General features: G+C 41.5%; 1 protein-coding gene across 1 annotated transcript; it reads right to left on the bottom strand.

Annotated features, from left to right (window-relative positions):
- Window positions 1-7,689: 7,689 nt before the first annotated feature.
- Window positions 7,690-8,598, bottom strand: LOC121750252 (pharyngeal muscle protein 2-like). The gene has a single exon (XM_042144789.1). It carries the CDS (start codon window positions 8,596-8,598, stop codon window positions 7,690-7,692), a length of 909 nt encoding a protein of 302 aa, XP_042000723.1.
- Between the last annotated feature and the right edge of the window lie 5,484 nt (window positions 8,599-14,082).

The following is a 14,082-nucleotide window of genomic DNA, read 5'->3' on the forward strand; positions in this document are numbered from 1 at the left end:
TCTTTGTTTTTTGTTGTAACGGGGCTCAAGGATAGTAACGTATTCGGGTAGGGTCCTAGGGGTTCTAAGTTCAAAATAAAAAATTTAAATTGTAAAAAGAAAAATCACACGAGTCAAAAAGCCAAAGATTTGACTAAACTCGCTGGGTCAGATTTAGGATATTTATTTCTTCCTCTTCTTGATGCTCTCTCTTGGTCAAATTTCGACCTTTAGCCTTATAACTTTCGGCTTATTTTCTGACTTTTGATTTTCTGGGTCAGGTTACAACTATTTCCTGCCCTTTCTTTTTCTCAAACCGTTTCTTCATTTTTTTTTACCTTGATCAACCTAATTGTCTAATCTTGATCAACCCAACTACCATTTATTTTGACTATTCTATTGCTATCCCCTTTCGTTTCCCTTGAAAAACTTCATCTCTTTGACCCTTTTTCCTCATGTGATATAAAAAGTAAAATTCGGTTTTAAGGCTTCAAAGAATGGGTAAGAGTGTATGGGCTCAAAGTGGTTAACTAGGGGGTGCCTTGATTAATGAGGTGGGTTTGCGGAACGAAGGAAGAAAAACAGCTCAAAAGGCTAAGTCCTAGTGCCTTTAGTCCTTACTACTTGTGCAATTTTCATCTCAATAATAAAAGTCAGCCTCTCATAAAATTTTCTTTTGTAAAAATAGTAGAAAGTGTTCTACTCTTGGATTATAACTCACATATAGAGAGGCTTTCACAGTTGGTTTAAAAATTGAGCGTTTCCATCATACTTGCGTCATTCAAACTGATCAAGTTGTTGCAATCAAGTTTTTACATGTTAGCATACTGAATCCTTTTTCTATCTCTTCCAAAAAGTAATCAAGTCTTCAATTCATCCAATTTCATGCATATTGCCTATTTATTACTAACTGGAATTTGATTTATTTTTGAAGATTTTGAGCATGTATGATTCTACTATAACTAACCCGTCCCTCCTCCCCACTGCATATGAACTCGTCCTCGAGGGACTGGATGCAGTGGAAAAAAGAGTTAGGCACAGACAACGGCACAACAATGAACAAGGTAAACTTCTCACACTTAGACCAGATACTGGGCTAAGTGTGAGATAGTGCCAACAATCAAAACATGCTATCAAAAACAGAATAACACATAGGCAACAAACAGACAAAAAACATATAGAGCAAAAACAAGCATGCATACTTCTCACACTTAGACCCAAAACAGGTCTAAGTGTGATGCGGAATAGGATGACAGTTATACATACCAAAAAACAAATTAAAACTAAAATTGTTTTGAAATTAACATGAGCTGAGATGGGGGGCTTTACTAGGGTTTCCTGGGGGGTTGACTGGGAGATGCTGAGGTATGCCTGGAGGATGACGGTCGCCGAGACGGAGGAGAGCTTGTAGAGGGAGGTGGTGGTTTCCTTGCAGGGGTTTGGTCATGGGTGGTTCCCAACAACCTGGCCAGCAGGACTAGTTGAGTATTTGAATTCTCCACCAGCTGCATCAGTGTTTGCTCCATGCGGAGCTTCCATGCGTTGTCAGCACTTGCAACCTCATCTTGCTCCATCCTCGGAGTGGGTTCCTGATGTGTATCCTCCTCCTCTCCTTCAGCAGGGATTGTTGCGGTCTCCTCCAACTTCGTCTTCCTACTGGATCGGCTCCCTTGTTGCTCCAACCGGCCAGCTGCATAAAATTGAAGGCCCCCTCCTTGCTTCTTCTCTAGTACCTGAGTTCTAACAAAGAATTCAAGGTCAAATATCTCAAGAGTGGGGCAAAGGACAGGACGTCCGGCACACTCCACAATCCAGTTTCTCCTCAAATAAGCTCTGAGGAGGTGGTAGACGTTGACATGGCGGGAAACGCGGGTAGCAACTTGATTAATGGAGTAGGCTAACCAGAATCCCAGATGGACCTTTCTCTGCTCCCTCATACTCTACATAAAGTAGAGTTCGGACATGGTAATGATTTACAGCGTATTGCATTGTCCGAGGAGATTACATGCTGGGTATATCTGGGCAAGGCGGAGGGCAGGATCGGCAATGCGATGACCTCTGGACTCGGAGGCTGTAAAGGTATGTGCACTCTCGTTGCATATGGCCTTCCAGATGGCCTGCTGGTCGAATTCGGGTTTCTTTTGAGGGAGACCGATGTCGCGCCCAACCCCGGCCCCGTCAGCCACCTGTCGTTCCATGTAAAGGCCCATCCGGATGGAGAATTCATTCAGGCTCATCAGCTGGTCCTGGCCAAAAACTCTAAAGGAGACACTTCTGTCATTCAGATCTGAGCTTCCGGTGAATCGGAAGGATGTAAAAAACTCCTTAGCCAGGTTCTCCGGCACAGGGGTCTCATCGACTTCTAGCAGCCACTCGAATCCGACGCCAGCAATGTAGGCTGCAAACCTCTCTTTCATCTCAACCTTCCCTAGGGACGGCTGGTGCAGTATCTTCTCCGCCTTCAAGTGTTTCTGGGAGGTCACCCTTTGGGATCGTCGAATTCCAACATTTGTTGGAGAAGAGCTGGGGTCAAAACAACATGTTGAGGGGAGTAGGTGGCGGAAAGAGATGTTGTCGGCCTTCCTTGTTGCCTCCTAGATGTTCGGGTCCAGCATAACTCCTGTTCCTCCAAAGCGCTGCCCTCATCTTTCTCTCTTGGCAGTGGGAAGGCAGGTTCAGAGGCATCTGTAATGATGACACCCACGTTGGCGGGACGCCCCTTCTTTGGAGGGGGAAAAACACTTCCCTTCCCTTCGACGGCTGCCCTCCTCAGCCTCCTTCTCCTCAATGGCCTCTTAGCTCTCTGGCTCCTCTTCATCAACCATCCGCCGTACTGTGCGGGGCCTCTGTACCACCGTTTCCTCCTCTCCTCGGGTTTTTAGTGTTTCAGCTTCCTTTGGGAGCCGGTCTGTTGTCATACGGCGCGTCTGGCGGCGTAGCGGCTCCTCCTTTTTCTCAGTCTCCCCGTAGTAGAATAATGGGTGGAATTCTTCCACTTCTGCCTCGTTGATTTCGCCGCCCTTAGTCAAATGTGGCTCATGGATCAAAGTGGAGGTACCATTGCTTCCTGGCGACGGAATAGCAAAAGGCTGCCCGTAATCTTCCCCCCACCTTCTTTTGTCAGAGGTGTCCCCGCAGGTTTGCATTGGCTGGATGGGGGATGAAGGTGGTATAGGAGAGCTAGGTTGGATCTTTTTAGAGGACGAAGCAGGTTCCTTGGACCCGAAAATCCCAAAATCTAGCCTTGAGTACGGTGTAGGCGGTTGGGGTAGGATGGCTGGGGCTTTCTTTATGGGCTTGGGATGATGTTTCCCGGTCGCCTCCGTCGGCACCAGCATCTGAGGACGAGGATGAAGTTGGAATTTGTTTGATTAACATTCGTGCGGGTAATGCTGATGAGTGCTGGTAGAGAGAATTGTTCTAGGCAAGGGTTAGGAACTTGGAGTGGTATGGAGAGAGTAAAAGGAATGCACTGTAGTCGCTTCTGGTTGAAAGTGAAATACGGCTTTGAGATCTACCTATTATACTGAATTCGCTACTGTCGGGATCTCTGGAGGTTGAGATTCCTGCGACTGTTCATGTACTGGCGCGCCTTTTCAGAGTGCCAGCTGGCTTAGCTTCTCTGATACGCTTTCTCCTTCTCCCTAGGATGTTCCTTCATTGCGACAGTTGGCGCAGCCTGACACCTTCCCAATGAGTGTATACGTCCTATCATCACCTGTCCCTGATCAATTAAATCACTGTGGCCATTGGTTAGCCTTCGTTGCACTGATCAAGTGGTGAGTTAAATCGAGATGCAAACTCAATAGTTCCACTTGATCAGTTTCTTGCCTTTACTTCCGTCTTCTAATATACTAAGACATAAAAAAGAACTAACTCTTCGAAAAACTATTTACACTAACTACAAGGATTTGACCGGGTTCCCCTAGTTTTGCTGTTTGTTGTCTGTGTGCCATCGTACTGGCCATTACCTTTTCCACTTCACAGCCTTATCTGAAGGCAGACACTTGTGAAGTGAGAGGGGGGACGCAATGGCCAGTAGGATGTATGTATATATGTGTAGTCTTTGTGTTTGTGCTTTTGTTTTGTTTTGTTAGGTCTAGTTTTATGTTGTGTGTGATTGGGCTTAAAACTCAACCGTCTTAAGCTGAAGGTGAGGGGAATTGAGGGAGATGGGACATGCTGGAAAACCTAAACCATCCCCGTTAGTACCTCCTAGTCAGGATAGATGAGGTGAGTATGAGAGAAAAGCCCATACTTAGAGCCAAACACGAAAGCCCTCTAAAAATGTGAGTTATAAGCCTTAAAGTGGAACCACTTTCCACATATATTGGAAAGAAAAGAGAGGCTGCCACAATTCGCCTAGGGTGAAGTGATCACGGGTAGCAAATACTGAAGGCAGTAGGAACCCCCCCCCCCTCCCCCCGTTAAAAAAAAAAAAAAAAAAAAACCGCCTGTAGAACCCTTTCTTCTTAACCTTTTATATACCCAGATAAACACCCCAGCCGACTGGGACTGTGTAAGGCATGAAACAAATGGAGCTTACTGGCCAGGAAGAAGTGCGGAAAAGCAGAAACCAGCTGGCCGAAAACGTTAGAAGAAAATCGACCAGGGAGTCATTCCCAGTCCAAAAAAAAAGAAGAAGGAATAAGGGTGGCGAAGCCACGAAGGAACGAAAAAAAAAAAAAAAAGGAAGAGGGAACTTAGAAAATTAAGAAAATGGTCAGAAAGATTTGACCACAAAAAAGAGATGAATGAAGGAATAAGGGTGGCGAAGCCACAAGATGCTACTGACCAGTGGAGACCAAAGCCAGAAGCGCCAACTAAAGAAAGCAACTGATCAGAAGCCTGATATACACAGTTCCCCCCCGCATAAATAAAAATAGAAATTTTGAACCTTAGAGCCTTAGGAACATCCACCGAAAACATTACAAGCCAACAACCCCGTTACAAGCCTATAAGTCCTTCAGTAGCCGCTCGTGGAATCTAAGTCCGAAGCAATTGTGGTGAGCATAATGAGAGAATGCAGTCCTAACATTCCTGGTGAGGTATGAGTGACTGAGCGAACCTAGTGTTGGGCCGAGAGTGTGGGCGATCTTGACAAACAGATATACTGACTGGAAGAGAAAAGGGGGGTGGCAGAAGTTCAAGGCTGTCTAAGGCCGGATTGCACCTGATCCAGAGGGGAGGGATGGTTGAAAATATAGCCCGATCTATGTGTTTTCAGTCTTTTATGTGTTTATGTTTCTCTGTGTTTGTTTGTGTTTTTTCTTTGCGTCATAGTTTAGAGTGTAAGTTAGGTAGAGTCGGTCAGGGGAGTAACCAGGCTAGAATTCGACTTATTCTTTTCTTTGTTTGTTCTTCACGCTTGAGGACAAGCCTGAGGTAAGTGTGAGCAGTTTGATAAGTCGTATTCTAGGCCTTGGTTACGGGTCAGTATAATGTGCTTAATTGATTATATTTGCAAAACAATTGTTTAAAGTGTGCAGGTTAAGCATTCTAGCCAGTAGGGAAGTTTCGGAATGTTCAGGTGAAGGAGGCGCCAGCATGATCTCATACTGATCAGTATTCGTGCTAAAACGGCTTGAGATGGAGAAGACGGATAGCTGGGACGGATTACCCACAATTAAGGGCAAAGAAGTCAAATTGCAACGAGGATTTACCCTAAAATCAAGGGTAGCCTCCCTATAAAAGGAAGCCAAATTGGAGAGAGAGGGAGATACATTCACTCATTCACCACCATCTTTAGGGAGAAAGTTCTCTCGGGAGTTTCAGTCTTTCAGCCGTGTCCCGCTTCTTGCCTCGCCGTAGCCATGATCACTTGACGTTCAGATGTTCCCAGAATTCCAGTCATCGTCCATTCCAGCCAGCAAGATCGTAGTTTAGAGTCTCATCGCCCGGAGTGGCAAAACACTTTTACATTGCTTTCGTAGTTTTAAATTTCTCGCTTTCCTTACGTTGGATCTTGTTTGCCTTTGGATATTTTCTGCTTTTGAAGTACTTTGTTGAAGATCCGAACGTGTTTATGCTATGAAGTTGATTTCCGTTTCATTTATTGTGTTGTTTCTTTATTCCCTTGCCTAGTTAGCTTAGATCTAAAGTTTCTCGGTGTTTAAAATGCTGAATCTCTCAATTCCGTTTACGTAACAAATTTCTTTAGGATAGATAAACAAGTACTGTTTGATCGGAAAGTAGATCGTTGCATGCAAAGTTTGGTTTTAATTTCTGAATCATTCTTTCATGTTGACCAGTATGCAGAAGTCCAGTTTCAGTATTTGATTTCAGATTTGATTTCTTAGTTTTGGATCTGTGTTTGTGAGTTGTTAATCTGAGTTTTCCGTGTTGAATCTGGAATTGTTATCTGAATTTTGGAAGTGTTTGTTGAAGAAGATGATGTCTATTTCATCTGGAGGGGACCACTTACTTTTCGAGATGCTTTTGCTTTTGTCCTTCACTTTTAGTTAAGCCCTGTCAGCCTAGTCATCAAATTTCCACTACACTCTGAATATTCTGTTTAGCCCAAAATAGAAACCCGTACCTTCCAAATATTTTCTGTTACAAAATTGTCTCCCCATTCCACGTACACAGTTACATTCCAAATGTTTTCCTTACCGTCTGACCAGTAGAACACCTCCTTTAAGTTCCAGCCTAGGTAGAAACTCAACCCAAGCGTGGTAGCTAACCAAATCTTCCAAGTGTCACCGCGGTAGTTTAAGAACGCACCATCTCTGTGGGATTCGACCCTTACCACCATTATACTGATCAGTAGAAGTGGGTTGAGGAATCTTTGAAACCAAGGTCTAGGTTAGTTAGGATCTCTATCCTGATCAGTAGGATATATCCTTGCTTGAACGACACCTACGCACCGAGGTCCCTTTCAGGCTCCCAACACGTAACAGAAGTTTAGATGTCAGGAAGCGCTAGCCATAGAATGACAAGTCTTAGCAATCTAATACCCCAAATGCACTTTCCTCTATTTTAGCATACACCACATGAAATATAACTTTGCTTCTGTAATAGTGTTGGTGGTATTGGCTTGGCCTAACAGATTATAGCCTAAAAACACTTGGGCCAAACGGAGGATGAGATATTCGATGCAATCCAGTCTGGACGTTGTTGGCTGAAACTTAGCAGTGCCCCTTGGAACCATCTCTTCCCAGGCGGCTTGCTGATTGAAAGCTGGAATATCTTTGGGAAGACCGATGTCTCTCCCAAACAATTCAACATCTTGGTCCGCAGTGTATAGGCCAAGCCTTACCGACCATTCTCTAATGCCCATGCGCATTAACCTTGTGAACAATCTGAAGCTGATTGACTCTGCCCCTACATCAGTTGTACTTTTGAAGCAGAAAGAAGTGATGAATTCCTGGGCCAATTCTACTGGTATGCGTGGCATGCTCAAATCCAGAAGCCACTCAAATCCTAACCTTGTTATATACTCTAAGAATTCTTCTTCTCCTTGTAACTTATCCAATGAGAGTTGGTGCAATTGTTTTCTAGACCTCGCTTTCTTGTTCGTCTCTATCCCCGCATCACACTCCTTGTCGTTTTGGGGTCGTCGAATGAGATCATCCGGCCTAACAATTCATATTCCAGATTAACACTCATCTTTTAAAACTCACTCTGGCCATCTTAGGCCTCTGCTCAGACACACTCCTCGCCCTGTCATTCCTTCTCTTAGAACGACGCTCTAACCTCAACACCTCATCTTCATGAAAATCTCTTTCTTCGACTCTCTGTCTTCCCTCTTGAATCACCAAGGTTGTTAATGGCTGCCTTGGCTTCTTCTTTACTGGAGTAGCAATGGTCTTCCCCTTCCCTTTTTCTTTCTCTCCTTTCTCTTTCACTATCATTTGCCTCATATGGGGCATCCGGTTGTACCTGACTAGGCCGCGCATCCATCGGTGAGAAGAAAACATCTTCCTCCTCATCAGGTTCCTCAACAATGATGAGTCTCCTTCTACGGCGAGGCACGCCAGCTGTACTCCTTGTTGGGCTTTCCACAGTCTCCCTTATTTTCTGTCTCGGGGTCTGTCTAGGTTGTTCCTCTTCAAACCTCTTCTCTGAAGTCTCGTCTCTGGCTGGTCGCCCTTGATAGGTAAGGAAGACAACGGCCTCTGCCTCTGGTTGAACAATCTCGGCATGAAGAGGCACCTTCTCAGTCTCATCCTCCTCATCAGTCACAATCACCACCTCTCTTTTCTCCGGTACAGTTGTGTTTGTTTCAACGCCCTCAACAGGGCCCATTTCCGCCCTCTCAGTGGGGTTCTCCTCTTCATTCACCGTCATGCCATTTTCAAATTCCTGCGCCTCAACATCCAATTCCATTCTTTCGGCTTCAGACACGGTTGCAGCCAAATGTCTTTCAACCTCTTCCGCGGTAAGTACTAGTTGCTCTGCTTCCGTAGTAACAGTCGCCTTAACTCTCGGTTCCTCAGTGTTCACATCAGCCTCCTCCACCTCTCTATCAGTAGGAATTATCATTTCCTCGGGTCCTTCAACCGGGCCAGCATCGTGCAACTGCTGTTCGACTTCTTCTCCTTGCTCCACTATTTCCACCATTTTCATTTCCCCCTGTTTCTCGACCTCGTTTAACTCCATAGTTCCCTTGATATGCATTTCTGAGACTTCGGCATCGCCGATCGAAGGTGGAGTAGGTATGGCTCCAATTTGAGCTAGTAGTAGAGCAGGATCTGCATCGAGTTTCAGCGACAATACCAGTTTTTCTAATATTTCCACAGAAAGTGTGACGGTGGATTTTGGTGTGGAGGCACTACTTGAAGCTTTCTGTGACTTTCCGTCCAATCTAATCGGTAGATTGGGATTGATTTATGTTGCTAGGGTTTGTTTTCGCCAGAATCTACAAAGAGAATTTGCAGTGAGAAATTTGGGGAGTAGTGGGGGGAGTGGAGTACGGGGCGATTCAAATAATACTATTCTATCAACAACCCTTCGATTTCTCCCCCGAAACACCATTTTCCCCCTTTTTCCTGCGGGCCACCTCCCTTTTGAAGACTATAGTACTTGAAGAAGACTAAACGATATGCTCTAGTTTACCAGACATCCATGTTATGTCCTTTAGGTTACATCGACTCGATTTTATAATTGATTGATGATCGAGTTATCCTCTGATTATGTGTTAACGTTAGGAGTTGAAAACTGAGTTATGAAGGAGTGTATTACATCACAGACTCTATCATGAAAATTACAAGTGTGGTTTCATCAGAAACTACTAATGTAGTTGTTAATCTCAGTAACTTCCTAATAGCTTTAACTGTGATTCCGAGTATGTGTATGAGTATTATATTTTGTTATAATTACACTAGTCATACGTCTAACTCAGGAAACACGAGCTGATGAAGCTAAACAATCACATATAGTGGAAGTATGAAATTAATTAAGGAAAAAGTGCGCAGCGAGACATTATGGTTACCAAGATATCATCAGAGAACAACTTGGCAGAATTTTTCACAAAATGCCTATATGGCAACATGTTTTACACATGAGGTGAAAATATGGTAGTTCGATGTATCATGGTTCGAGACCTGCTTAGAGTATAGGTGGGAGAGTTTTGGCAGTGGATATACTCGAAAGCATGATTTTGAGTATAAGTGGGAGATTGTTAGGATTGGTATACTGAAAAGCATATTTCGAGCATGTTGCACGGATAGAATTGCTTGTATACAAGCATGTTGCACGGATAGAATTGCTTGTATTCAATAAACTCTACAATCCACTTTTAACCCAAGGCGAGAAGAATTAATTTTATCGCATTAGTGTTTGCTTATGCATTTATAAGATGTTTCTCAAACATTTAAATGTATAAGAAGCAAATAAGTCTAATTCTTCTGCATAGTAGACCGGTCGTGAACGACGTTCATAGCAGTCGGTCCTTTGTAGAAGTGAAATAAAATTTCACAACCTAGATAGCCTTTGGCTACCTATCGTGAAAGGTTGCAGTGTCAGTCTGCATGTTTCCTTACCTTAGGAAATAAACGACACTGGTGTGGTATAGCACTGAAGGATCTAACAGTTGAGATAAGTCTTTCTTGCTATTTACTGAAAGACGAGGTCTCGGTGATTGTTATTTCTTAATCATTGTTGATATAACATTGAGCATACGATATTGATTATGCACTACTTTGATTTATCAAATGGTGCGGATTTTTCGCAATCCTAGAATCCTGATATCTTGGGTAGTGGTGATTAATGTCTAGAAGTGCTAGTATTGTTATTGCAATGAATCGTGTGCTTGGTGAATCCAGTTTGATAATATCCTCAATAGGTGTTCGAAAAAGGTTTTATTATTCAGAAACCCGGCCGGTTGGAATTTATTCCAGAATAATAAATAAAGATTTTGAACTAGACAACTCTTGGAAAAAGATATTAATTAATTAAAGTCAAATAGCAGGCTTAAATTAATTAATGGATATTTATATCTTAAACACGGGAAATAATAAATTAAAGAGGTAAAGTCCGGATTACTCGTAATTTGGGATTGGACGGGCAGTCAATATTATTTTACTATAGTGGCTGATAATAATATTCTGTTGGACTTGTATTAAATTGAGGCTCAATTTAATTAGTAAAAGTCCAACAGGTTTGGCCCAAGTCCAACCTCCATGGATCCCTAATCTGGCCCATAATAACTCTATATAAAAGGAGATTAGAAAGAAGATTAAGAGAGATTAACACTCATAATTTCGTGCTCCCCTCTGGGAGTGGACGAAAAAATCGGTTCTTCACAGAACTAGAGTTTTGTCTCCTTTCTAATCAAGCCCTTTTCGATTCTGACAAGCTTTGCCCACCCAAAGGTCAGATTCTGAGTTCGGGATACAGATTAGAAGGTTCGTGGTTGAGTATGAAGAACATCACGTGGAGAAGGCGCAAGCAATCGACGATTCTTTGGAGAATCAGATCGGTAATTCTAAACCATAGGAATTCACGTTTTAGGTTTTAATTCCTTTTACATGAATTATGTGCGTTCTTGGATGCAATTCTGTGTTTAACATGTAGTTAATTGATCCCATAATCGGTCAAATAGGTCTGTATGTATGATTTATTTAAGAATGCTTGACTTCCGTGTAAGGGGCTCCAAACCCTAACAGCCCCCACTCCGCCCTCTTGTTCACATGGCATGAAAGTTGAGGTGCCTAAAGAAAGTACAACTCTGAATAGGCTCAACTTTGCTAGCTATGGGCTTCCCATACAATGAGACAGGTCCAGTGGATTCGAAAGAATTAAGCTCAACTGGTTTCTTCTATTGCATTTAGTCCTTACTCCCCCTATGTCATTTCCCCCTAATCATCAATGGCAGTCTCTCTATTTTTTTGTTTTAGTAGAAAGTGTTATACTCTGACTTTTAACTCACATTTAGAGGGCTTCACAATTGGCTAAAATCTGAGCTTTTCCATCGTTCTCACGTCCTCCAGGCTGATTTCAACTTACTTTTAGAAAGAGGGGTCTCACAATTCAACATGCACTTTCTTCTTCATTCACTCTCACTAAGGGTTTTATGCCTTCTATTGTTGCTAGTTCATTCATGTTTTCCTAACACACTTTGGACAGACACGTAAACTGATTCGACATGCTTCGCTTAACTAAACTTACTATCCTATCAATTGACCTATCAACTGATCAATTTATGGTTCGACATGCTTCGCTCAAACGATTCAGATGATTAACAGGTTCAATAGGCAGATATAATTAAGTCAAGTCATGCTTCTGTCCACATACTCCACACTACTCCCCCCACTTTATCTTAGCTTGCCCTCAAGCTAGCACGATAAAGTGGAAAAGAGTAGTAAGTGCTGCAACATCAAAAACTCTAAAAACATAAAACCATATTATTAGATAAAAACTTTTCACACTTAGACCGAGCATCGGCTAAGTGGGAGAGGATATCAGTACATAACAGGGAAAACATATAAACAAGGAACAAACATCTCACACTTAGACTTGGCACCGGGCTAAGTGTGATGAAGATACTCAAGAAAAGCATACACATATATACAGAAACTAAAAACAAAAATAAAAAAATAATTGGTATTGGGGGGTGGTCATTTCCTTGGCTGATCCCTCCTGGAGTCAGCGACTCTAGGGTCTGGTTCATCTCTTCCAAGCAGCCTTCTGCTCCCTGCGCCTTGGGCTGTAGATGGGGAAGCACCTAGCCGTTGTGGGACTACGTGGGACACCATCTCCCGCACCGAGTAGACCGCCGTTACAGTAGAAGGGGCACCAAGGCAGGGAGGCGGGGGATTTAGAGGCATAGATGAAGAGGAGAGTGGCTATGCCGGCGCTGAGTAAATAGAAATTGCCAAAGGAAAATTTGAGATGATAGATTGAGAAAAAACTAACGGCGTGAAACCGGATGAAGCAAAATTTAGTAAATTGAAATATGAAACATTTTTATGATTTATATTAACTTAAAATTTTTTGTACTAATTTGAAATATTAGTGAAACATTTTGTATCTTTGGCGTAAATTCCCTTATTCCGCTCACATTACTATATTTATGATCCATACATATTTAAGATGTCGTAATGTAATTTCTCATTTTTCACATTACTTGGAATGGATGATAGTATAATGCTAGAAATTGTGTTCTCCAATTAAAAATTTAAAAAAATTATAGTTGCTCCTTTTTTAACATATTCCATCTGATCTTTAAAAATATAAATTCTTTCCTTTTTTATTAGTTTCTTCAAAATATAAAAATTTCCATTTCAGGAAATGAACCTCATAATCTACTAACACTAATTTCACTACCTTTTATTTTCTCTTACTTTATCTATTTTTTCTCTTCCTCTTTTTTACTTTACCACTTTTGCGTTAAAACTCTTGTCATTTCAAAGTTCATATTTTAAGAAATGGAGAGAGTATTTGATTACATTACTATATTTTTTTAAATCTCAAAGGTAGTTTACCTAAGTCATGTAATGTTCATCATGTATTACGCATATGCGGTTGTCATTTAATTTCTTCTCATTTAAAAGGGCGTTTTCACTTTGTGCTAATTGGACAATTCTTGGCCCAATTAGGGGAATTATGATTGTTCACCTTCTACTAATTAATTGGAGGAAGGCCTAGAATTGAGCAAAGGCCCGCACTGTTCAAAGAAATGGGCAAGAATTGAAATCTTAGATACCAGGTAAGATTTTTTGTGCATTGGGCTCTCCACCAAGAAATAGACTTTATTTTACACATTTGCCCTACCTTTCCACCTCATTAGTAATACCTTCTCTCTTACTCATCATTTGGGATTAAATTTGTCAATCCATAATTCCATTAGGTCAAAGTTTAGCATTTAGGTTACTATTTGAGCCATATTTAAAATCAAATCTTGTACACTAAACAATGGAGTCTTGAATTGTATATGTGCTAATTGTCCCTCAATTATTGAAAAATTTCAATTCTTGAAAATGTCAGAAAATTCTTCTAAAGTGAACACACCATAAAGAGTATTTACGTATCCCAGAGTATTTATTCTATATGTTTAACTAAATGAGATATTGATCTTAAAAACTATAAGCTTTGATTCAATACCAATATTAAAAACCATAAGCTTTGATTCATTATGGTATTTTCTACGAACTTTGAATAGTACTAATAAAATTATAAAATTGGTGTCAATTTCTCACGGTGGTTCATTCTTCAAACCCGACAGACATACATGGCGTAATTTATCATTTTATGCACATAATATCCAACGTCAAATTGAAGAGTTAGAGTGTCAAAACGACGTTATTTCATGAATAAATCGGACTAAGCCACATATATTTCACCGGCTAGCCATGTATATTCAATATCTTCTGAAAAAAATTCTATATTTGGTCAGGTTCGGAAATTTGCACAGTTTACAAAGTTTGTGATTTTTCAAAATACTTTAAAATTTCGCGGGAAATACCAAAATTCGCTCAAAGTATTGATTACAATATAAAAGGAAAAACTACTCCGAGTTTGGTTCAAGTTGCTAACATTATGTATCATATTTCCTGAATGAGTTTATCGTAATTCAAGGATCCATATTGGTTTTATGTTCCCTCGAAGCTAAACACTAGTTTGAGATATTGTGCACCTAGAATAAGTTAATCATGTATCATA

The sequence above is a fragment of the Salvia splendens genome, chromosome 1 (assembly GCF_004379255.2).
Source record: "Salvia splendens isolate huo1 chromosome 1, SspV2, whole genome shotgun sequence".
Taxonomy (NCBI): domain Eukaryota; kingdom Viridiplantae; phylum Streptophyta; class Magnoliopsida; order Lamiales; family Lamiaceae; genus Salvia; species Salvia splendens.